At 48.9% G+C, this 22,120-nt stretch overlaps 2 protein-coding genes across 7 annotated transcripts in view; one reads left to right on the top strand and one right to left on the bottom strand.

Annotated features, from left to right (window-relative positions):
• LOC102368098 (myosin-7B) overlaps window positions 1-16,562 on the top strand; it is a 61,804-nt gene extending 45,242 nt beyond the window's left edge. For 2 of the 6 annotated variants that reach the window (XM_025195155.1, XM_025195159.1), the window contains 9 exons: window positions 204-319; window positions 526-718; window positions 1,049-1,252; window positions 1,778-1,903; window positions 2,274-2,444; window positions 3,211-3,315; window positions 5,522-5,617; window positions 6,157-6,297; window positions 12,436-12,630. In XM_025195155.1, coding sequence (XP_025050940.1) covers window positions 204-319; window positions 526-718; window positions 1,049-1,252; window positions 1,778-1,903; window positions 2,274-2,444; window positions 3,211-3,315; window positions 5,522-5,617; window positions 6,157-6,297; window positions 12,436-12,603 — 1,320 coding nt within the window. In that variant the 3' untranslated portion in view covers window positions 12,604-12,630. Of the gene's footprint in view, window positions 1-203; window positions 320-525; window positions 719-1,048; window positions 1,253-1,777; window positions 1,904-2,273; window positions 2,445-3,210; window positions 3,316-5,521; window positions 5,618-6,156; window positions 6,298-7,587; window positions 7,720-12,435; window positions 12,631-12,682; window positions 13,378-13,899 lie in introns of those variants that run through there. The other 4 variants (XM_025195157.1, XM_025195156.1, XM_006038625.2 and 1 more) reach the window with 4 other exon arrangements.
• TRPC4AP (transient receptor potential cation channel subfamily C member 4 associated protein) overlaps window positions 12,589-22,120 on the bottom strand; it is a 28,781-nt gene continuing 19,249 nt past the window's right edge. Inside the window, exons 9-12 of the mRNA XM_006038626.3 lie at window positions 19,220-19,328; window positions 18,702-18,814; window positions 18,256-18,462; window positions 12,589-13,522 (exon numbers count right to left, since the gene is read on the bottom strand). Coding sequence (XP_006038688.2) covers window positions 13,385-13,522; window positions 18,256-18,462; window positions 18,702-18,814; window positions 19,220-19,328 — 567 coding nt within the window. The 3' untranslated portion in view covers window positions 12,589-13,384. The remainder of the gene's footprint in view (window positions 13,523-18,255; window positions 18,463-18,701; window positions 18,815-19,219; window positions 19,329-22,120) is intronic.

Genomic DNA, 22,120 nt, shown 5'->3' with positions numbered 1-22,120 from the left:
TTCCCCAACCTCTCCAAAAAAAACAGCATGTTCAGGCTGGAGAGCATGGCAAGGCTAGGACTGCCTGGCCCTGGCAGGAAAGATATATTGCCCTTGCCCTCTATAATGCCACATTTGCAAGGAGTGCAAACAGCTAGCTGGGAGAGCCATAAATGCTGTCCCCATGTTCATCATACTAATGCCATGTCTGCTGTTGTCCCTAGGGGGCACTGGAACATGAAGAGAGCAAGACCCTGCGAATCCAGTTGGAGTTGAACCAGGTCAAGGCTGATGTGGACAGGAAACTAGCAGAGAAGGATGAGGAATTTGAGAACCTGAGGTAGGGTCCAAGCCTCAAGCCAGGAGCAGGCTGTGTCTACAATGCCCACCTCACTTTTCTGTGGGCTGGTATCAGCAAGGCTGCCCTGCAATCCTGAGACAGGGATATCAGGAGAACTAGTGCAAATGCATAACTAAAGTGTGAAAGCCACAGTCTCAGTACTAAAGGAGGATTAATCCCTTTCTCCCAACTCCCTTCCCTCCCAGGCGTAACCACCAGCGTGCCATGGATTCCATGCAGGCCACGCTGGATGCAGAGGCTAAAGCTAGGAATGAGGCCATCAGGCTGAGGAAGAAGATGGAGGGAGACCTGAATGAGATGGAGATACAGCTGAGCCATGCCAACCGCCAGGCTGCTGAGGCCCAGAAGATGGTTCGGCAGCTCCAGTCTCAAATCAAAGTCAGTCCTGACTCCTGCCTGAGGGATTAGGATTGCCTGGCTACTGCTGTGGGCCAGCTCAGGGGGCTCAGTGCCATTCCCAGATACTGTCTTGGTCCTGTGTTCACTCAGTCAGCCTGAAGGCAAGGGCAGCAATGGCTGGTGCACCATCTGGCTCCAAGTCCTGCCTGATGCCTGGCTAGCAGCTGGCTGCCTTTTCAGGATCACATGATGATCCTGATCCCTTGATGTGCGGCACGTCCTGCCTATCCTCTGGCCCCTGCTGGGAGGATGGGAATGTGTCTGTTTCCTTCGATCCTCTTGACCCTGCTGCATGGATGTCATTGGCAGGACCTGCAGATTGAACTGGATGACACCATGCGCCATAATGACGACCTCAAGGAGCAGGCAGCAGCCCTAGAGAGGCGCAACAACCTGCTGCTGGCAGAGGTGGAGGAGCTGCGGGCAGCACTGGAGCAAGCTGAGCGGGGCAGGAAGCTGGCTGAGCAGGAACTGCTGGAGGCTACTGAGAGAGTGAATCTGCTTCATTCACAGGTGAGCCCAGCTCACGCAGGCCTCTGTTGGGGAGGGGGCTGGCAGACAACAGCTGCTGTGCATCTCACCTGTGCCATGAGTCTCAGCCCATCGCCCAGGTTTGGGCACTTGTCTAGAAGACCAGCTCATTCCCACAGAATTAATGCAGGGGCATCCTATGGCATGGGCTATGCAGAAGCACACAGTGGTTCATTCTGGCTTTGAAATTTATGTGCTGCTTTGTTGGTCAGCAGCAGTGGTGCACAGCCCTGAAAGTAGACTGTCTTAGGAGAGTGCAGTGAACAGGGAGTGCCCTTGCTTCCTAGCACACTCTAGATTCCAAAGCCCTGGGCCACATGTGAACAGCCTGGCCCCACAACCCATCCCCATGCAAACAGGCCATCCCTGCACTCTGGTCCCATGCAAATAGCCCATCCCCACTGAGAACAGTCCAACTGCATGACGAGCCTCTGAGTGAATAGAGCACCCCTGTGTGAAAGAAAAGCTTGTGCATACAGGGTAACACTACCCTGTCTCTGTGCTCAGAACACAGGCCTGATTAACCAGAAGAAGAAGATGGAGGCAGACATTGCCCAACTCACCACAGAGGTGGAAGAGGCTGTGCAGGAATGTCGCAATGCAGAGGAGAAGGCCAAGAAAGCAATCACAGATGTGAGTGCATGAGAAGGTTGGCTAAGCACTCCCAGCAGGGCTGGGGCCAGTCCTGGGGCATAGCACAGCCTCAATATGTCAGTGGAGAGGGGCATGAATTACCAGTTTCTGTTGTACCAGGACTTGCTTTGCCCTCTAGGGTGGCTGACAAAACCTAACAGTGGGTCAGGGTGGGGGAAAACAGTGCTGTAGCTCCTCATCTGGGTCTGGAATGGACAATTCTAGGCAAACTGAAGCTATATCTGGGAGGTAGGTTGCAAGTGGACGGAATCAATATGGGAGGTTACCTGAGCCTAAAGGGGTATGGCAGGGGAGGCCTGAGAACCTGAAAGCCTTGTGCAGCAGTGACAGAGCCACTGGGTACCTGCAGGCAGCCATGATGGCAGAGGAACTGAAGAAGGAGCAGGACACAAGTGCCCACCTGGAGCGGATGAAGAAGAACATGGAACAGACCATCAAGGACCTGCAGATGCGCCTGGATGAGGCTGAGCAGATTGCCCTCAAAGGAGGCAAGAAGCAGATCCAGAAGCTGGAGGCCAGAGTAAGTGCTGGAACCACCCAGTGCTGTGTAGAACAGCTTCAACTGCCTTTGTCTGCAGCCAGTACCTTTCCTACCCAGCTTCTCACAGCACCCTCTGTGGCATGGCTGCTTGCTTGGTCACAGGGCTCAGGGGAGGCAGGGAGTGAGACCAGATCAAAGCAAATCCCCAGGCTCCAGGTTTCTCTTAGAGCCCCTTAGCCCTCCTGCACCTGGCAATGGGCACTGACTCCCAAATGGTGTGCTTCATACCAGTACGAGGTTGGCCTTTGCAGACCAAGGACAGATCCTCAGTGCCCAGCACCCTCAGCCATGCCATGCCCTCAGGGGGCCAGAAGATGCAGGGCTCTGTATAGGAATGCACCAGTCACTTCCTGCATCTCTTCTCTGCAGCTCTCTAAGGGTGGATTCGTGGTGCTGACTCAGCCCGGTGTGTCAGGCTGCACCAAAAAGCATGGAGGAGATACTATACTGCCTCCAACAAGGAGGCCAACCCAGGAGCCTGGTCTTGGTTCCTTTTATCCTCTCACATTTCTATACCCAGGATATGGTAGAGAAGCCCAGCCATTCACCCAGCAGGTCTCCATTTGCTGGGACAAGGCATTGGACTGGAGGGCAAAGGGACTAGAGCATCCCAGCTCAGAATGAGGTGGTGTTAGAGATTTAGCCACGCTCTGGAGGAAACCAGGGAGGACTCTCTAAGGGGATAGGTGAAGAAGTGCTGGGAAGTGAGGTGAGTGGTGACATTGTGGCTGCTTGCTGCCTGCAGGTGAGGGAGCTGGAGGGGGAGCTGGACACTGAGCAGAAGAAGACAGCTGAGGCCCAGAAAGGCATCCGCAAGTATGAGAGGAGGATCAAGGAGCTGACCTACCAGGTATGCTAGTGCCCAGCTCTGAGCCTACAGGACTCCCCAGGGAGTCACCCCACAGCCTGCTAGCACTGCACATACTCAGCCTTCTGTGCTGGCTGCTGCTAGGCAGGGCAGACACAGGCAGAGGCTGCAGTTCTCTCTGATAAGCCAGAGCAACTCTGGGATCCTTCCTGGCCCTGTTCTCAGGGGAAATACCATGTACCTGGGTCCATGAAACCAGTTTTTCTTAAGAGCCCAGGGAATAACTGTTCTTTTGGTGTGGTTTAGTACCTGCTGAGGTGTTGGGGCTTAAAGCCTATTTTATGGAAATAGGAGGCTCCTCCCTAGCTTGCTCCTGCGGCCATATGGCTGCGGGCAGGCAAAACTTGGAGGCATCCGAACCCCAAGCCTCTGGGCTTGGGCCTGCATGTAGGATGCCTGCCAAGAGACATTGGAAATATCTGAAGCCCCTGGTGGGGTGGAAGATATTTGCTGGTTATAGGGCCACTTATGGTTCTGGACTGACTCATAGATTTGAACTTGATTTGGCTGATTTGGCTTGGAACATGAAAAATTCCTTTAAAAAAAAAAAAAAGTTCTCTTCTGTTGCTTAAAAGCGCTTTTGGCCTCAGCTGCCTTGGGGAAGCAGTATGAGCACGAGCAGTCAGAACCAGGGATCCTGGTTTTCCCTGATAAAAAAAAAAAATCACAATTTCTCTGATAAACCCCCCCAAATTAATGATTAAAATGATAGGCCCACCACAGCCCTGCTGCTGCCCCCCACTCCCCTCTACAGCCCCCTGGCCCTGCTCATGCCCCTTATTTCCCCCCCACAGCCCTCCCAGCCTTGCTGGTGCCCCTTCCCCCCACCCACAGCCCCTGCCCCACCTGCCCTGCCAGAGGGGGCCCCTAGCTGCCAGGGCTCTGGGGCCAGGTACCCAGGTCTGCAGCAGGAGGCAGGAGGCTGTGGCTCCTGGCAGGAGGCAGTGACTGCTGCAGGGAAGCAGAGCCCAGCTCTCTCTTCCCCCGACCCCCGCTGCCCGCTTCCTGTTGCCTGCCTGCTGTGGGCTTGGGCAGAGGAGGGGCTGGCTCCGCGTCACTGCATGCATTCCTAGGGGGGCAGACGGGACCTGTGCCCCCCAGATCTGTGCGTGGGGTGGGGACAAGCTGCCCATTGTGGACTCAGGCTCCCTGCAGCCTAGTAGGGCTGCGCAGCAGCAGTGAGGCACAACCCTGGAACACTTCTGCTGCTGCCATGCGGGCAGGAGACACCTCACCAGGATAGTGCGGGGCTTGCAGCACAAAGCAGCCTTCCTGCATGGCTCCACTGTTCCCTGCAGCACCGGGTCGCACCTGCCTGGCTGTGGAGATCCCAGGGGAAGGCAGCAGGGCGAGAGCCCAAGCCCACAGCAGGCAGCCTGACCTGCTCCCACCCCATGCACAGATCTGGGGGACATGGGTCTCTCCTGCCCTCTGGGAGTACGCGCAGTGGCGGGGAGCTGGCCCTACCCCCTGGATGAGCCGCCCACAGCCCCATCCTGTTCCCCACTAGGTCCCTGTGGCCGCACATTGCAGCCCCAGGTCCCAAGCCCCAGACACCACCTGGCTGGGCAGCAGCCCCAGCCCTGCCCAACTCCCTCTCTCCCGCTCTATGGGGGCCTGAATCCCCTCCACCCTTCTTACGTACAGGAGCTGCCCTCCAGGCTGCCTGGCAGCCATGTGCATATATAGACACATGGACCCCCTTGCCTGACTGCCCTCCTTCGACTCCCTCCCAGCCATTTGCAGGCTGGAACTCTGCCAGCCTGCAGCGAGCTCTTTGCAAAACTTCAAAATCCACAGGTTTCTCCACTAAAATGAGAAATCTGCATTTTCCTCCGGTAAGGGGGAAATCCGCCTTTTACTCCATTTTTTCCATGGGAAACAGAAAATCAGGATTCCTGGTCAAAACAAATGGAAAGAAGAGACAAGACCTCCTAAACACACGCATGTGTGCACATGTGTGTTTCAGGGGGGAAGGGAAGGGTCACCAAAGTGCTCTGTGCCACAGGGGAGGTCTGTGGGAAAGAAAGATCACTGAGGGGACAGATTTGCTTTGTGCAAAGGTACCCAAAGAGAAAGGCTTTGGCTGCCCTGGAAAGGGTATAAGGGAGAAAGAAGCCCAGGGAGGGGTGGGAGGCTGCAGGTGGGAACTGGCATTTCACAAATGGCTTTGGCTGGCACCTTTCAGACTGAGGAGGACAGAAAGAACCTGGCCCGGATGCAGGACCTGATTGACAAACTACAGACCAAAGTCAAGAGCTACAAGCGCCAGTATGAGGAGGCAGTAAGTGCTGCCCCTACCACCCCACCAAGCCTCAACAGATGAGGGAACCTGCTACCCAAAGCAGAAGACACTCACCACATGTTCCTCTGGAGCAGGAAGCTGGAAACTCTCTGGTCACAGCTCTGACTTGCCTGGGGAAGGCACCAAGAATGTAATAATGGATGTCTACCAGGCTCAGCCCAGGGCTGTGGGAGTCCTCTATAGCAACAGCTTTGTGCTCTAAAATCAGCCACAGGGTCTCCTGTCCTGCTGAGGCTGAGGGGGCTCCTTGCCTCTCAAGCACAAGACACATCAGTAGGTCAGGCTGAGGAAGCTGGTACTTGGTACCAGCTGGTACATCACTGCCTAAGCTCCATTTGTACAGGGACTGGGATTTCAGCACCTCCAGCAGTGCTGTGTTCAGAGCAAAATTCCCTCAGTAAGATGTGCAAACCTGCCCAGCAGGAGTTGCCTGAGGCAGGGGAGGGAATGGCTGGCAACACAATGGAGAAAATGCATGGGGACAGATCATCATTACCTCCTTGGATCATCATTCACAGGAGCAGCAGGCTAATTCCAACCTGGTGAAATACCGCAAGGTACAGCATGAACTGGATGATGCAGAGGAGCGAGCTGACATTGCTGAGACGCAGGTCAACAAGCTGCGTGCCCGCAGCAGGGAGGTGGTCATCACATCGAAGGTAAGTCTCCAGATGCAAGGCCCCAAAACAAAGCTAAGCCTGACTGTGCGGGCCCTCTCCCGATCCCGCCTGGGTCGCCATGTGCGAGTTCTCTCCCGATCCCATCTGGGTCGCCATGTGCGAGCCGGGCCCGTCTTTGTGCACACAGGCTGTGGCCAGCAGCCCGGGCACGCGGGGTTGGAGAAAACCGCGGCGCGGTATGGTACGCTCGAGGTAGAATCAGTCACGGAGGTGTAATGGTTGATTGAAAAGATTATTTACTTACACCCAAGGTGGTCGCAGTGTAGGGTGGTCAGCTTTCCAGGCACAGCTCCGCTTGAGTTCTCGGTGGAGTGGGTTACTCGGTTCCCAGGTCCCCCGGAGCTGTTAAGACTCCGTGGGTTCGACAATTGGGTCCTTAGGATAGGGATACGTCTGGACTGCGATCGGCGACGGGGAGAGGCTAGAGGTTATGTGCCTCAGAGTTGTTAAGGCTCGGAGGGTTCAGTAAATAGGTCCCCCGGAGTTGTTGAAGCTCCGTGGGTTCGACAAACTAAACCTCTGTTGCCCTTTTAAGGAAAAAGCTGGGTTCGTAGGGATCAGCAGCGCTTAGAAATCCTCACGCTCCTTTCCCGAACTCCACGTGCTTTCTCTCTCTCTGACTTGGGCGGAAACTACCCAAGCCTTTTGAGCGGCTAGCAAGCCAATAGCTAGCTGCCACGTATGCCTACATTTAGAACCGGCCAATAATGTGGCACGAATCTAAATACAAATGGCAGGAACTCCTTTGCATCGTGCATCACTATAATGCAAAAGGAATGCACTATGCAAAGAAAGCTACAGAACTGGCGGGAAAAACTCCTGCACGCGGGTTCTTAATTGCAACAGAACACTCCACTGTGCAAAAGAGCTGCAATTTGGCGGGAACATGATTTAGCGATGCCGAAGCACACACAAACAAGAAAAACCACAACTTTGGGTTGTGACATTGACAAGCAGGTGGAAGAGAAGCAAGTGTAGAGGAGGGTTCCCATGGCTACACTGCTTTAGTACTATTTCCCATGGGGTGATACTCCTCTCCTGGCTGGTGCACCACAGGCGGTAGGCAGTGCTCACACTGAGCAGCAGTGACTGACTACAGCAGGCCTCACACAGGAAGAGCAGCTGCTGGAGCAGGGAGGCAGCATAAGGCTGCTGTGAAAGATGCCATAGAGAGGCACCACTAGAGGGTGCTGCAGCTGCCTTTAGAGGACCACGTGGCTCCACAATGGAGAGGTAAGTCCATACTAACTCTTTATTTTTTATTTGCAGCATGAAGAATAGAAGCCAGGAAGTGCCAGCCTCACTCCTCCTGTTACATATGCCTGATGCACCTTAGGTGCAAATGGCTGCAACAGTCATTGCATCTTTTTACTGAGTGAATAAAGCTAGCTTTCCAAGAGACGAGGCTCCTTGCTGTCTGGGGTGGGGGAGAGGAACAGCCACCCAGGCACCGTTTCAGAGCCTCTCAGAGTGAGGCATGGACATGTCTGACAACAGTGGGTCACAAGAAAGGATGAACTGAAAAATTGGCACCTAGAAGAACCCCTAGAAGGGGACACGGATGGCTTAAATAAACTCTGGCCAGATGTACACCAGCCACAGGTGCCAATTTAGAAGGGGCACCTGAATGGTGCTCTCCAGCAGCTCTGCCCAGGGTGCCAAAATTGCTAGTTATGCCTCTGTCTGGCCCCGTTACCAGCTGCACATGGTTGGAGGAACACCTAGAGGTCTGACACTACTTGAGCGGGCAGGAGGCGGCATAACCATGCCCATCCACATGAAGTGGAAAGCAAGGCCCTAGGAACTGCAGATTGTAACAGTAGTTGACTTTGATCTCATTTAAACTGTCAGTCAGGACCTAGCTGGCTGGTTCCAGAGTCACTGGTTAGAAGTCCAAGCATGTCCAGCACAGCACAGGCCTGGTTTGAGGAGCAGCAGAGAAGGCTCCTCACAGCATGCCTTGGCTATCCCCTGGGAGGACACTTACCTATGGATGAGAGAATCCCTTCATCACCTCTGCCCTGTAGATAGCAGAAGTGGGTACAAGGAGTAGCTAAAGTAATTATTATAGTTATATATCAGCAGCCTAGTTGTTGGGAGGAGCTCATATTACCCATCCTATGGCTGCAATAGGCAACATTAATGCAGGGAGCAGTGCAATGGTCCCTCCTTGGGATTAATGACAATCCAGCTGCAAAAAGCCACCTGGGTTCTGCAGCCTAGTGGGGTGCAGCCTAGCAGGGTGTAGAAACTTGGAGGACTCTTGTTTGTGTGTCTACAGGAATAGCAACTCCTGAATGGTGCTACTACACAGGACTCAAGAAGATTCATATCAAATACCAAACCTCCCAGTCTTCTCACTTGCAAGGGAACAAGTGGGAAAGACACCACTGAACAGGCCCTTCTTATTGGGGCTGCAAACCAAACCAAAAGAGAACAAGTCTAGTTTTATTTCTGTTTTAAACGGGTCCAGAGGAGCTAGAGCATAGTTTATTCAATGATGCTGTAGTGCCACGCATCTGAGGGCAGCCCTTGCCAAGCTCAGCCATTTTTCTACTCTTCCTGTGCCTGTAACAATCTTCCTTGCCCAGTGGGGTAGACAGCCTTCCTCTTAGGACTGGTACAGCAGCTTGTCTCCCTCCAGCATTACACAGCCTCTTATTGCAATGACCAGCTGCAGAAGCAGGAAGAAACAGCAGGAGCTGTTTTCCAAGGAAGCTATTGCTCAGCTCTTCCCTCCTGCACTAGCCATACAAAGATCTGCTGGCTACTCCAGGCTTAGGGCAGGAAGTGCCTCGAGATAAGCACGCTCATTTGTATAGAGCAGGCTTGTCTAACATATGGCCCATGGGCCGCCATGTGGCCTGCCAAGACATTTTCTGTGGCTCGCAGTGCTGCTACGGGAGACAAAAGTAAATGCTGTTTACTTTCGTTCCCACCCCTTTTCCCCACCCAGACCCTCAGCAGCCTCTTAATGGCTGCTGAAGGTCTGGGGAAGGGACAAGGTTCCTACATGCACCGCATCAGATTGACGTTGCCAACACAGTGCAGCTCCTCCCCTCCCCCTTCATTTCACTGTGTCCGGTCCTAGTCCCACCCCTCCCTTCCTCATTTGCATGCTGGCCCCGCCCTGCGCCAGTCTCTCCAGCTGCACAGACCAGAGCAGGTCACAGTGCAGCGGGTGGGGGGTGGTGTGGATGCCGGCGCAGAGGGATGTTGCTGCTATGGCTGTTGGGGCGGGAAGCTGGCACCACTCCCACCTCCCTGCATCCCCCTGCACCCGCAGACATCGTGCTGGGGGTGGTGAGTCACAGGCCCTAGGGAGGGAGCCCTGCTGGTTGGGCTCAGGCTGCCCCGGGGGAGAGGGAGCAGGGAAGTGTCCCTGCCTGTCCCACACACCTCTGCAGGGTCCCTGCATGTCCCCCTGGCTGCTGAGTCCAGGCGCACAGGTGTGGAAGCATCCTCGAGGCTGTCTAGGTGGCAGGGAGGATACGGTGGGGTCAGGCAACGCCCCTTGACCCCTGCCCCCCCCAGGCTGCAGCTGGACTGGACAGGCCGCGTGAGCGCCCACTCCTGCTGGCCTACTGCGTGATAAAAAGTTCATGATCCGGCCCCACATTCAAAAAGGTTGGACACCCCTGGTATAGAGCATCAAAAGGTCACCACAAACTCTCTATTATAATCTGTGCACCAAAAGAGCAGGGGCTGCATACTGAGCTGGTTGGGTAACTGCCCCTGACATGGTTTAGCTGGCTTGGGTGGGGATTGGGAAAGACCATATCCCATTCAGAGTTCAGAAATATGAGAGTATCATAATCATGAACTGTGTTGGTAAAAATCTGACACTTTCCTCATCCTCCACCAGGGCTTGGAGAGCTCTGCCAAAGCAACAGCAGAGCAGAACTTAGGTAAACTAGAGTCTGAACCAAGATAGCAAGGCTCAGTCCCCAGTGACCCACACCGTGGAGGCTTTCAGGCTGCGAGGATTCCTTTGCTTTGACAGGAAAAGTCAGCGGCTCTGCTCACACAGCAGGCCAGAGTTGATATAAAGAAAGACATCTCCACCCAGGTTTCTTTTAAAATAGATTTCTTTAATAGTTTCCATTTAATACGTTTATTTGCAGTTAATAAATTGGCATTAATCTGGCATTAATTAAGCACAAACCTCAGCAATTCACTGGGATAGTGCAGATTTCCTTGAGTGTGTTCAACCTGATGAGATCCCACCCCCATGCTCCACACTCCAGCACAAAGTCTGAAAAAAATCCACATTACAGATGGTGACCAAGCTGGCATGCTCTCCATCCTACCCTGGCACAGACATTTCTCCTGCTGTTCTTCATTAAATAAGACATTTCTACTACCACAAGAGGGAAGAATCAAGCTGCTTCTGGTGACTTGCAGGGAGGCTGATATGAACAAAGAACTCCATCAAAGTCAGAAGTGAAGCTCAACCCCAGTTTATTTAGCATCTAACAAGTCTGTCAGAATCCCATGCACAGCCTTCCCCACAAGGGATGGGGCTACTTTGAGGGAGGAGACTGAAGAATTTGCTTTTTGTGCACGTGGCAGGGGCAAGCTAACTCTCAATGAGCCTCTTGCAAGAGGGATAGTGAGGCTTGGCTCCAAGATTCCAACCCAGAACAGTCCTTGGAGCTGTTGGTACTCATGAAAACCCAAAGTGCCTAAAGAAGAAAACATAGAAAGCCACTGTGCTTCCCCCCACAGGACAGCACACTCACTACACAGAAAACAGGTGGGGATGATTTTAGCTCAGCCTTTTGCAGGCCAATTGCTAAGGATAAAAGCAGTTTGGCCCTTAATTCTGAGTTACACAAGTCTAGAAATACAAGACCAAAACGTATTCTCTGCAGGTTTATAGCAGCAATCTTTGGATGCACCAGTTACCTACACTATGGAATAGGCATCCCTTATAATTTAAAAGCTTTTAGTTTGAAGCATTTATTTTGAGTGCACATCTATTACAGGTAAATATAGGCAGAGACACCAAGAAACAAAACTTCCCTAAGAACAAAAAGTATTTAAGCTCCAGAGGGAAAAGCTGATGAAGAATAGAGAGTTGTAGCTGGTACCCCCAAAATGTGAAATCTTAGGTGAAGGAGTGATATTGACTGGAGGTGGTGTGTTGAAATGAAGTCTACTAGGGAGCAAAATCCCTTGAGGAGAAGACTTCTTAAGACTCCAGCTGGATGTACTGGCTCAGAAGTTCTGAACACACCACAAGCAGAATGCTGACTCTCCCATGCTATCTGGCTTATTTGAATGGGACCTACAATAGGGACTGCTGATGTACATATTAATAGTAGCTGAAGTCATCTCAAAAGACAGGTCCGATTACAGACAGGTCAGCACTCTTCAGATGGTATAATTCCCATTCCAGGATCTGATCTTCTGTCCTGCACATTCACACCCCTTGTCAGGAATTGAGATTTTTTTATTCCCTTTGCTGGCAAAGGTTATTATACATTGTAAGATGACCATCTTGTTCTGTGCCAGGCTTAGCTGCAGAGCCATGTTCTCTCTTCCTTCATCTGACTGCAGACAAAGTCCTGGAGAAGATGGTTATAAGCCAGGGCTAGGAGAAGGAATACAAAGGCACTGAAGTTCAGATCCCCCTTCACTGTCAGTTCCTGCAATACATTTGAGGAAATTCTAGAACTGTCCGTGCAACCAATTATTAGTGCAAACTGATCTAAATTATTACATTTTAAATTTAAATTTCATTTTTGGGGATGACTAGAAAAATGGACTTCTTTTAAATTAGGGCCACAAAATACATAAGATGCGTTTTAAATGCACTGGCTTCAGACTTCAACAACAGACTATTTAATTCCAGGAAATCTCACCATAATAGCATCCAGCCTTGGAGCAACTTGTTTAATACTCCTGATTATGAGCTGCAAGCTGAGATTAAGCACTTAGTTTTGCTAAAATTTGTAAGCTGCTGGGGGAGGTGGGAGCAAAGTTATTTTTAACCATGAGTGTTTATGCTCAGCATTGCGTACGCTTACCCATTAAAACAACAAACCCAGGAAAAAACCTGACATCTCCAATAAGTATTGCACTTCGAGATTAATTATGTGTTTTGATTTTAAGGTACTGAAGACTGCAAGCTTAGATATTGGTGTTAGGCTTCCAGACATAAGCAGGTTAGTACTAACTATGTTTAAGAGCATATTACCTTGCAAAAAGTACACTGGTCCAGATTTTAAAGTCAGATTAGTTACCCAAGAAGGGACAAGCTACAAGTTTAAAAATCAGTAAATTTTAATTGGTTAATGCCCAGTCAAAGCTAGGCCCCAGACTGCAATTCCACTACTACTGAAATGTCTCTTCTTTGCAGCGTTGTAAATACATCTTCAGATGGGAAGTATCCACAGAAAGGACAGCAGCAGAAGCAGAGACGTCCAAGTAGAACACCACAGTCAAACAGATGATGGCCAAAGAGATTTTGGTACAAACAATCCAAAAGTGGATAGTAATAAGGTGGAGAGAGCTATAGTTCCCAGAAATTAAGAGCAAACACAGTCTGGTCAAACCTAAACTCCAAATCCCAACCCAAAGTTAAAGCTGATGTGAGTCCTCCTGGTGGCTGTGTGCGTGTGGCCTGCATGCATCAGGGGTCCCAGTTCGGCTGGTTTGTCAGACCTTGTGTTTGAATAGGTTGGGACATTTCCTGTGCTTTTCAAACCTGCTAATTCTGTGGTCATGAGGAAGAACCAAAATTAAGCTGGCACATAGAATACTTCCTTGTCTGTCAATGGAAAGGGTTTGAACTAAATACACTTGCCTGAGAGAAGCAGGAAAAGGCCTGATTTTTGTGGAAAATTACTTTTATCCCAAAATGACCGGAATATATGGCTGAATGTGTTGCCCCGACAGTTTGAAAAGTCTATAGAGATCAGAGGCGGGACAAGAGTCTTTAACAATGCAGTAGTATTCCATGGTTCCAAGAAGCATACACGCACTTCACAGCGTATCCCTGAAAATCCAGTCTGTGAGGTATCTTCCAAGCACTGTCCATCAGAAGCCAGCATCCAAAGAGTCATTCCTCAGTGAAATCTCTGTCAATGTCCATATATGCCTCATCGATGTAGCTAACTATGGCACAAGGTGATGTCCGATCTGGACTAAGCAGTATAGATACAGTCTCTTTCCAGTAAGTAAAACTAATACATGAGCTCTGTGGAGGAAGAGAAGTTAGGGTCTAATTAGATGAATATTGACAAATTACAATGAAGTTCATTAAAATGAAGCTGAAGTGCATTCAAGATATGCATTTTGAACATGCACCCAACCCCACTCCATCTGCACATTGGCCCAGGGAAACCTGAAAGTGTCTCTGTAGTGCAAAAGGCCAACATTTTAATCCCTTGGATACTATTTGGCCTACACTGTTTTCATGGAAGCTGTCACACAGCAAGAATTTATCCAGCCCAAAAAAGGGGAACTTAAGAGTTGTATTGAACATGGTAATTAATCTGGAGGAAGCCAATATTGCTGCTATTTTATTTTTATAGCATCTCCACAAACCAAAAGACCTAATTTCTCATTGTCCAGATGCTGATGAGACAGTATTTCCAACACAGAACAAATACCCCCTCCTCTGACCAGACAACAGAAGAGCACATGGGATCTCCAGTTCAAGAAATAGGACAATGCTGCGTTAGACCCTACAACAATCCTACTAAATATGCTTTGAGACTGACAGGAAGGGGATGGGTAAATTCCATAGCCAAATACCTACAAAACAGAGACAGTACAATGAAGAAACAAGATCCCTGATGTGTGTGCTGTCGTGTCACAGGTAATCATTAGCCAACCCCATTAAAGTTCTGCAGGCCAACAGAGCACCTGCAAGTTCATCTGCTACTTCATATGCAGGCAAGTTAAAATTATCCAGGAGACTTAACCAGATCTTTTCCAGGGAATCCCTAAGTGTGTTCCTCTTTCTGAATGCCTAACTTAACATGTTGATGTGTAGTATGCAAAACTGTTGCTGTCAAGCTCAGTAACTGAACTCCAAGGATGTCATGCTTTAAACAGGAAGCACTAACACAGTACACTACAAAAATATCAAGTATCTCTAAATGGGCACCATATTTGTTTACTTCTAATCTTAACTTTTATGTACTTTAGTTCAACATCTATGAAGTGGGGTTACCACCTAGTCACCCTACCGGGGTGCTGTGAGAAACTGAGCAACTCGTAAATGAATGGGACTAGGTGAGGCACAACACAGAAGGGGGGCATGAGAAACCCGTACATAGCTTTGGCCCCTGCCAGACATGGGTAAAGATGCGAAGGGATCTGATGCGTGATTCACAATCATGCTTCCTGTCACGGCACACATGCATGGCAGGAGATGCAATTGTGAGATCATACATCATATCCCATCACACCTTAATGCTGGTGCAGGGGGAACCCACGATCACAATCCCAGGTTCCCCCTGCACTGCCAAGTAGCAAGCTCCCATCGCTGGGACCCCAGGCCTCCTAGCTGTTGGGGCACACCTGACCAAATGTTCAATTAATGGAGCAACAGAAAGAAGCTAAAAAGTTATTAGACTTTTTTGGGGAATAATTGTGTGGCTTATTCCTTGTTTTATCACACCATTATTTGATTGTGCAGCCAGGTCACAATTTAAGACGTGATTAACTGGTTAAACTCCTCTTAAGTGTGACATGGGGTAGGGGTCTTTGGAATACAGTCTACACTGGAAAATAAATACAGTCTAGTGTTAAGCCACTGACAGAACACAGAGTGGTGTGGTGGGGGGCAGGGGGGAAGGGAGGAATAAGAAATAGATGTTAAGTCACTCCTATATCAAATGGGGTAGGGATCCAGTGGAAAAAATAGCATGTGATCATGTAGTTTAAGACTTCTTATGCATATATGTTAGGATAAATTAATGCTGGCATTTTGTAATATTTAGGTAGGTGACTGTGTGACCTTAATATTAAAATGGTGTGGGAAATTGCCTAGGATTTTTAGAAACAGGGGAGGGGGGATTCCATCATGTGACCTCCAGACCTCACAATGATCATCAAGAAGGTTGGAACCTCAGGTTCACCATACAGACTTCTCCCACTTGAACTGACAGAGCAGTAGACTGCACCACGAAGGAGGATGGAACAGTCTGTCAATGCATTTTGTTCTGCTGACAGCAGAGCAGTGGCAAGACTTAGGAAGCATTCTTCAGTGGGCACAGACTCCAGTGACTACCATCCTCCAAACCTAATGCTTTCTGCCTCATTCCCTCAAACATACCGCTATCTCCTGTCTCTTCCAACCCCAATTCCTTGGTTCTGTTCTCACCCCAGCTCATCTGATCCGTCTCCTCCACTTACCTTTTCCTGTCCCGTTTCCCTCCTGCTCCTCAGTCCCAATCTCTCTGCCAACCCAAAATCAAGCATTGCCCAACTTCTATATCAGTCTTCCTAATCAAATCTATTCTGACCACAAGTTGAGTGGGAGCCCCTCTTTTCCTTTCTGCATTCGAATCAGGTTGATTCCCCTTCTGTGCTGCATGGGCCTGGAAGAGGGTCAGTGAGACCACAGGTAAGAGATTCCTGAACCTAGCACTGTCCATAGAAGCCTGGAACTTGAACTGCAGTTGCAAGGAATGTCCTGAGAATCTCAAGTTGGTGCAAGCCCAGTGTAAATGGCAACCTTAAGGATGATAGCAGTTAGAAAACTGAGCACACCCAAAGTTATGAGTCAGGGCTGTTGGAGTCAATAATGACTCCAAGATCCTTTTCTGCCTCTGTGCTCTCAAGAAGGGAGTTTCCCATCTTATGTCAACTTAGCAAAAATGTCAATTTAGCCAAAATGACCCAATCAGGGTCATATTTGCTCATGGTTCTTAGTCCATTTCTTATTAGGTGCTGGGAAGCCTGGATTACTGGTAATATGGGGAGAGAGGGAGAAAGGAAGGGATGTCTGCTTGTCAAGTTTCCATGTGTTTATATTTCCATTTAGAAGAGACATCTCTGTGGGTACTGTATTTGGTGAAAGCTTAATTAAAAAAATACATGCTATTTTTAAGCAGCCTTTGAGCATTCACCTGTTTCACTTATACTTTAAAGTAATTTAACTGAAGAACATGCTTTAAAAGATGGTATTGTTGGTCTAATAAAAGGTAGCATCTCTACTACAAGTCCTGATTGCCTTTTCCTCTAGACCAATATGGCTACGATTTGGATACCTGACACATGAAAGATATTGAATTTTAGCCTATTTTTTAAATGAAATTTTCATATTTCCCCAAGCAGGAAGCAACTGTGACCACTTGAAACCTGAGATCCTGCTCCTGCCTTTGTTTCAAGGTAATTTGCATCATCACAGATCCTCACAGGAGGTGAGAGTCTCCATACTAGCTATGAACTGACTGCCCAGAGGAGTATCTATTGACTCCTCTGTGAAATCCTATGAAATATGAACTTTAAGTTCTACCCAGGAGAACTTTTACAATCTTTTCTCCAATGCGTGATGAAGGGTGTTTGTGCCTGAAAGCTTGCAATTAAAGAATTTTTTTTTTGCAAAAATCTTGTTGGTTTAATAAAAGATATCATCTCTACTACAAATCCTTGGTTGCTTTAAAAGAGGTCATTTATATCTAAAGTTTAGCAAGCACAAGAAGGATGCATCTGCTAGAAAGAACAAGAGATGAATTCAAGTCCAAAGATGGTGAAGAGGCTAACCTGTGAACAAGAAGCAGCTTCAATTTTCTTTTGTTTGCATGAACAGAGACAAGAAGAAATGGAGACCAAAATCATGGAACCCAATCTTCATTTGAAGCAACTGAGATTGTTCACAGACATTCAAAGCTGCTGAAATAGGATTAACTGCTCTAGTGCTACCTAACCTATCACGTCTACCAAAAATACACAGGAAATTTAGGTGCACTTCTACAGCTGGGATACACTTTACCTACTACTCTTATGAAAAAGCGGGAAAGCGTTCCACTGAATGCATGGACATACAAACAAATTTCCTGCAAGGCAGAGCCAAGGGTTTTACTGTGCATCAGTTGCTTTGGTGCAACTACCTATGTGCATGCTTGTAATCTTGGTAAACTGAAGCTCAACTGTACTTGTTTATCCTGCAGTGATGGAGGGTATGGGTGGGGAGTTAGCCAGGAGTCAACATACAGGAACCCCTTTTTACCCCGCAATTTTTTGTTTGTATGTCCACACCATGAGACTATTATTGGATCAAACTGCAACCACCAAAACAAATCATTTTACAAACAAAACAAATCATGCAACACTTCCGGTATTATAGACCCTACAAGCATGAACGGAAAAGTTAGAGGGAGTTCAGAGAAGATCATCAAAAACTGATTACTGGGAAGGGCTACACAGCAAGGAATGCTGAAGGGCTTAATTTGTACAGCATAATTAAGTGTTGCAGGGAGCATGGCCATGGAAGAACAGATGAATACACTGAACAACAGGTAAACACTGAAACACTGAACAACAGGTAAAGATCTCTGACATTAAGATTATTGAAACTGCATAATAATTCCTTCCTAGGGAAGGCAGCAGAAACCCTACTGCTTGGGACACTTAAAGGAAAAAGACACAGAATTAGAACACTTTTTGAGGAAGGACTCTGCACTAGCTCCCCAAGGAAGTGGCTAGATTATCTAGAAAAATCTTCTCAATCTCTGATCCTATCAAATAAAAGAAAAGATTCACAGCCTCATGTTGACTTACAGTTCTGATTATGTGGCACACTGGCACTGAACTGGTAACACAGTAAAAATGCTTTAGGATGTTATGCTGAGGACTAAAGCCATTTCCTTACTTCCTTCAAAAGCCTCATTTCCCATGTATATAATCTGGGCCAATACAAATGGAATTTAAGAGCACCATGGTTGTCTCTTACCACAGAAGGAATGAAATACATACATTTTCTAAGCAAGTGCTGTCTTTGTCTTTATTGAGGTAATGCTGCTGCCAGAATCGCAAGAGACTGTGAAAGTTGTTCATGATGAAACCAGGGTACTTCTCTGTATATTCCATCTGTTGCAACGTGTGAAGGTAAAACGGCAGCTTGTCTTTCCTTCGGGCCAGCATTAAAATAACTAAGCTTGTGTTCAAACAGCTGACGTTTTCCTAAAATAAACAACATACAATAAGCAGTAATGGATATCCTTAATAAAGGATATCAAGTGTTCTAGACACCATTTTTCATGAGAGGAACACAGACGTTGCTTAGGGTTTGAATTTAATGGAGCAAAATGTTTTTATTTCTATTGTATGGTTAGGACAGCTGTGTCATAACAAGAAATCAGCCCCTAGAACTGATGAATGACTATGATTACAGCAGTAAAATGTTACTGTCAGTTCTTTACCTGTGTAAGTGTCTGCACATGAATTATATTAATTAGGCGGAAAAGGAAGGACATCCTCATGGACATCTGAGACATGTATGATAACAGGTGGCACTCAGACAAGACTTCTGCAACTATAGGGAAGACAACCAGATCATTAGATTTCCATAGATTAGATATAATCATATTAAGCTTTCAAAGTTAATGTGGAAGCAAGGACATATCAGTAACTCTCCAATCCAATGCAGAACTATGTTCAGCTGAGCAGACAGGCAGCATCTGAAAAGGAGAAAAGGACTGAAGATGGCTGTCTCAAGGATGGGTCATCTTCAGTCAAGAGTTCTTATATTACTATATGGATTGTGAAAGAAGGCAAGGAAAAACTAGCAACACAGGAAACAGAGCAATGAGAACTGGTGCTCATAGTTATTAAGTACATGTGCTGAGTATCATTTGTCTTCGGCACTTTCCTACCAATGATATTAAGGCTTAGTTCCATTATTTTAATTAAACATCAGAATCACTGAGTTTTCCTTTACCTTTAGCATCCGACTGGTTCTCAAATCGGTCCAGGGACAGTGTAATGCAACGAACCAACATGTTTGAGTCTACCAAAGAACTGTTGATCTGATTCAAAAAGATCTGAAACTAAAGAGAGAGAGTTGCAAAAAACAAAGATTCTCTATGTAGGGATCTTTCAAAGTCACAGTAAGCAAAAGGGATTTTCATGGGTCACTCCACAGTGCACAGAGCTGATTTCATGGCCTTTTCATGACTCCACCCCTTGTTGCTGATGGCCTTGCCCCTCACTGCTGCCAGCCTCTTACTGGGGAGCCAGCATTTTAGTTTTAGTAGGTTTTATGTGGGGGTGGGTGGGGGGATATGATTTCATGGTTAATGCCTGATTTTGTGGTTTCTGTGAAATCCATGAATTCTTGAATTAAGTAAGTCCCTGTCTACATGTACACATTTTGTATTAGGACAAGAGGCAGAATTGCACACACCCTGAGAGCCCAGTATGACCAATCGTATGCATGTTACCCTTCTTATTCCAGTAGTGCATGGGTAACAGACTAGCTATTTGTTGAAGGTAGGACTATAGACACGACACCGTGAATAGTAAAGGTACAGTAAAGGGCAGGACAGGCGGCAAACTGTTAGAGCAGAGGTCAGCAACCCCTGGCACGTGTGCCGAAGCATGGCATGTGAGGCCATTTTGCTTGGCACACCACCACCAGCCTGGGCTCTAGGTAGCTGCTGCCGGGCTTAGTGGCTGGGCTGCTCCCGGCAGGTGGCTGGGAAGCTGCAAGCAGCCTGGGCTCCGTGGTTGGCAGCAGCTACCCAGAGCCTGGGCCAGCTGCAGCCAGAAGGCTGCAAAACAGCTGCTCCGGGCTCCAGCGTCAGCTCCATACTGGCGGGCGCACGCACACCTCGGAGCAGACAGTGGGGGAGGGCCCTGAGGCAGTGCAACCCTGGCCTCTCCTCCACTGCTGGCACAGAGCTGAGGATTGGGCTCCGGGGCCTGGCACAGATTTTTGTAGCCAGCCTGGGCTCTGGGTAGCTGCAGCAGGCAGTGGGCAGGTTGCAAACAGCTGCACTGGGCTCCACAGCCTCGGCATCAGCTCCATGGTGGCGGCGACTGCATGTGCACCTCAGAGCGGACGGTGGGAGGGCTGTGTTGCCTCAGGCCCTATCCCCATCGCTCCGAGGTACACGTGCATCCACCAGTATGGAACTGATGCCAGAGCCTGGAGCAGCTGTTTGCAGCCTCCCAGCTGCAGCTGGCCCAGGCTTTGGTAGCTGCTGCCAACCACGGAGTCCAGGCTGCTTGCAGTAGGGCCTGCAGCTGAGCATGCCTGACTCCCACTTGCTCCGAGCCCAGCCCTGGCCCAGCCCCACCACCACGATGAGGCTGGCGCTGCCCCTTGTCAGAAGCACCGCACCTTTTGCGGGCTTAGGTGTGCGTGGTGGGTGGGCTGGGCTGATGGGCAGGCTCCCGGGCTGGGGCCTCGGCCAGCTGCGCTGCAGCCTCGGGGCTGGCTCCCTGGGGAAGCACAGGGGCTCTGGCAGAACCAGGGCATTGTTGGGTCGGACTTTGTCCAGTAGCCCAGGAGCCTGGCTCCGTGTGCCCGCGCATCTGGTTCTGTGCATTTGTCTGCCTCTGTCTGGTTCTGTGTGTCTGTGTGCGCACACATGTGTCTGGTTCCGGATGCGTGTGTGCATATGTCTTTTTCTGGGTGTGTTCTGGTTCTCTGTGTTTGTGCATGTGGTTCTGTGTGTGCATGTGTCTGGTTCTCTCTCTGCTCTCCTTTTTCTTTCTCTCTCCTCTTTCTCTTATTTGTCTCTTTCTTTTCTCTCTGTCTTATTGCAACATGCTCAACACAAAAGGAATACACAGCACCAAAGGCAACATTTATAATTATTAAATATACTAATATGCAGTGCCTGTCATGTACCCCCACCCCCCCCAACCTCATTTTGTTTTTCTGGCATGCCGGCACTCCAGCACCTTCCAAGGTAGACATTGTGGTTTCTGTACACAAATGCTAGGAGCATGGGGAACAAGCAGGAAGAGCTGCCCCTCCTGCTAACCAGTAAGGAATACAATCTTATTTGGATAATGGAGACCGGGTGGGACTGCACCCATGATTGGACCACAGGTATAGAGGGCTATACCTTATACAGGAAGGATCGCATAGGGAAGAAGGGTGGAGGTGTTGTTCTCTATGTGAAAGAGCAGTACACATCCCGGGAAGCCAAGATAGACAAAAAAGAAGGGCGACGAGACCCTCTGCGTTAATATACAGGGAGGGTGTGATGAAGGGGACTTGATGGTAGGAGTATATTACAGACCTCTGAATCAAGTAGAGGAGCTTGATCTGGAATTCTCCAGAGGACTGGCAGAGGCTGCACACTCATGAAACATGGTTGTCACGGGTGATTTCAATTACCCAGACATCTCATGGGAAGAGCACTCAGGTAGATCTGAGCGATCGCATAGCTTCTTCACTTGCATCGAGGAGCTCTATTTGACTCAAGAAGCGTACAGGCCGACTAGGTGAAAGACGCTCCTAGTTTTGGATGATCTAGTGAGTAACCTGAGGATCGAGGGAAATCTAGGTGACAGTGACCATGACAATCATTTTCATCGTCCATTGTAAGGCAAGGAAATCAGTCAGTAGGGTAGAAATCCTTGATTTTAGGAAAGCTGACTTCTACAAGCTTAGAAGATTGGTGGATGAGGCCCTGCAGGACCATGGTCTGGTGGGGACGGGAGTCCAAGAAGAGTGGGTGTTCCTCAAGGATATGATCCTTGGAGCACAAAGGCGGTCTATTCCTGTTTGTAAGAAAGGTAGCAAAAGGGCTGGGAGGCCCCCTGGCTCAATAGAGAGATCATGGACCTCCTGAAAATGAAGAGAAGCCTGTAAGAGATTCCTGCT

This window comes from Alligator sinensis, unplaced genomic scaffold (genome assembly GCF_000455745.1).
Source record: "Alligator sinensis unplaced genomic scaffold, ASM45574v1 scaffold1315_1, whole genome shotgun sequence".
Taxonomy (NCBI): Eukaryota; Metazoa; Chordata; order Crocodylia; family Alligatoridae; genus Alligator; species Alligator sinensis.
The sequence above is the reverse complement of the archived record's forward strand: the minus strand, read 5'-3'. Positions and strand labels throughout refer to the sequence as shown.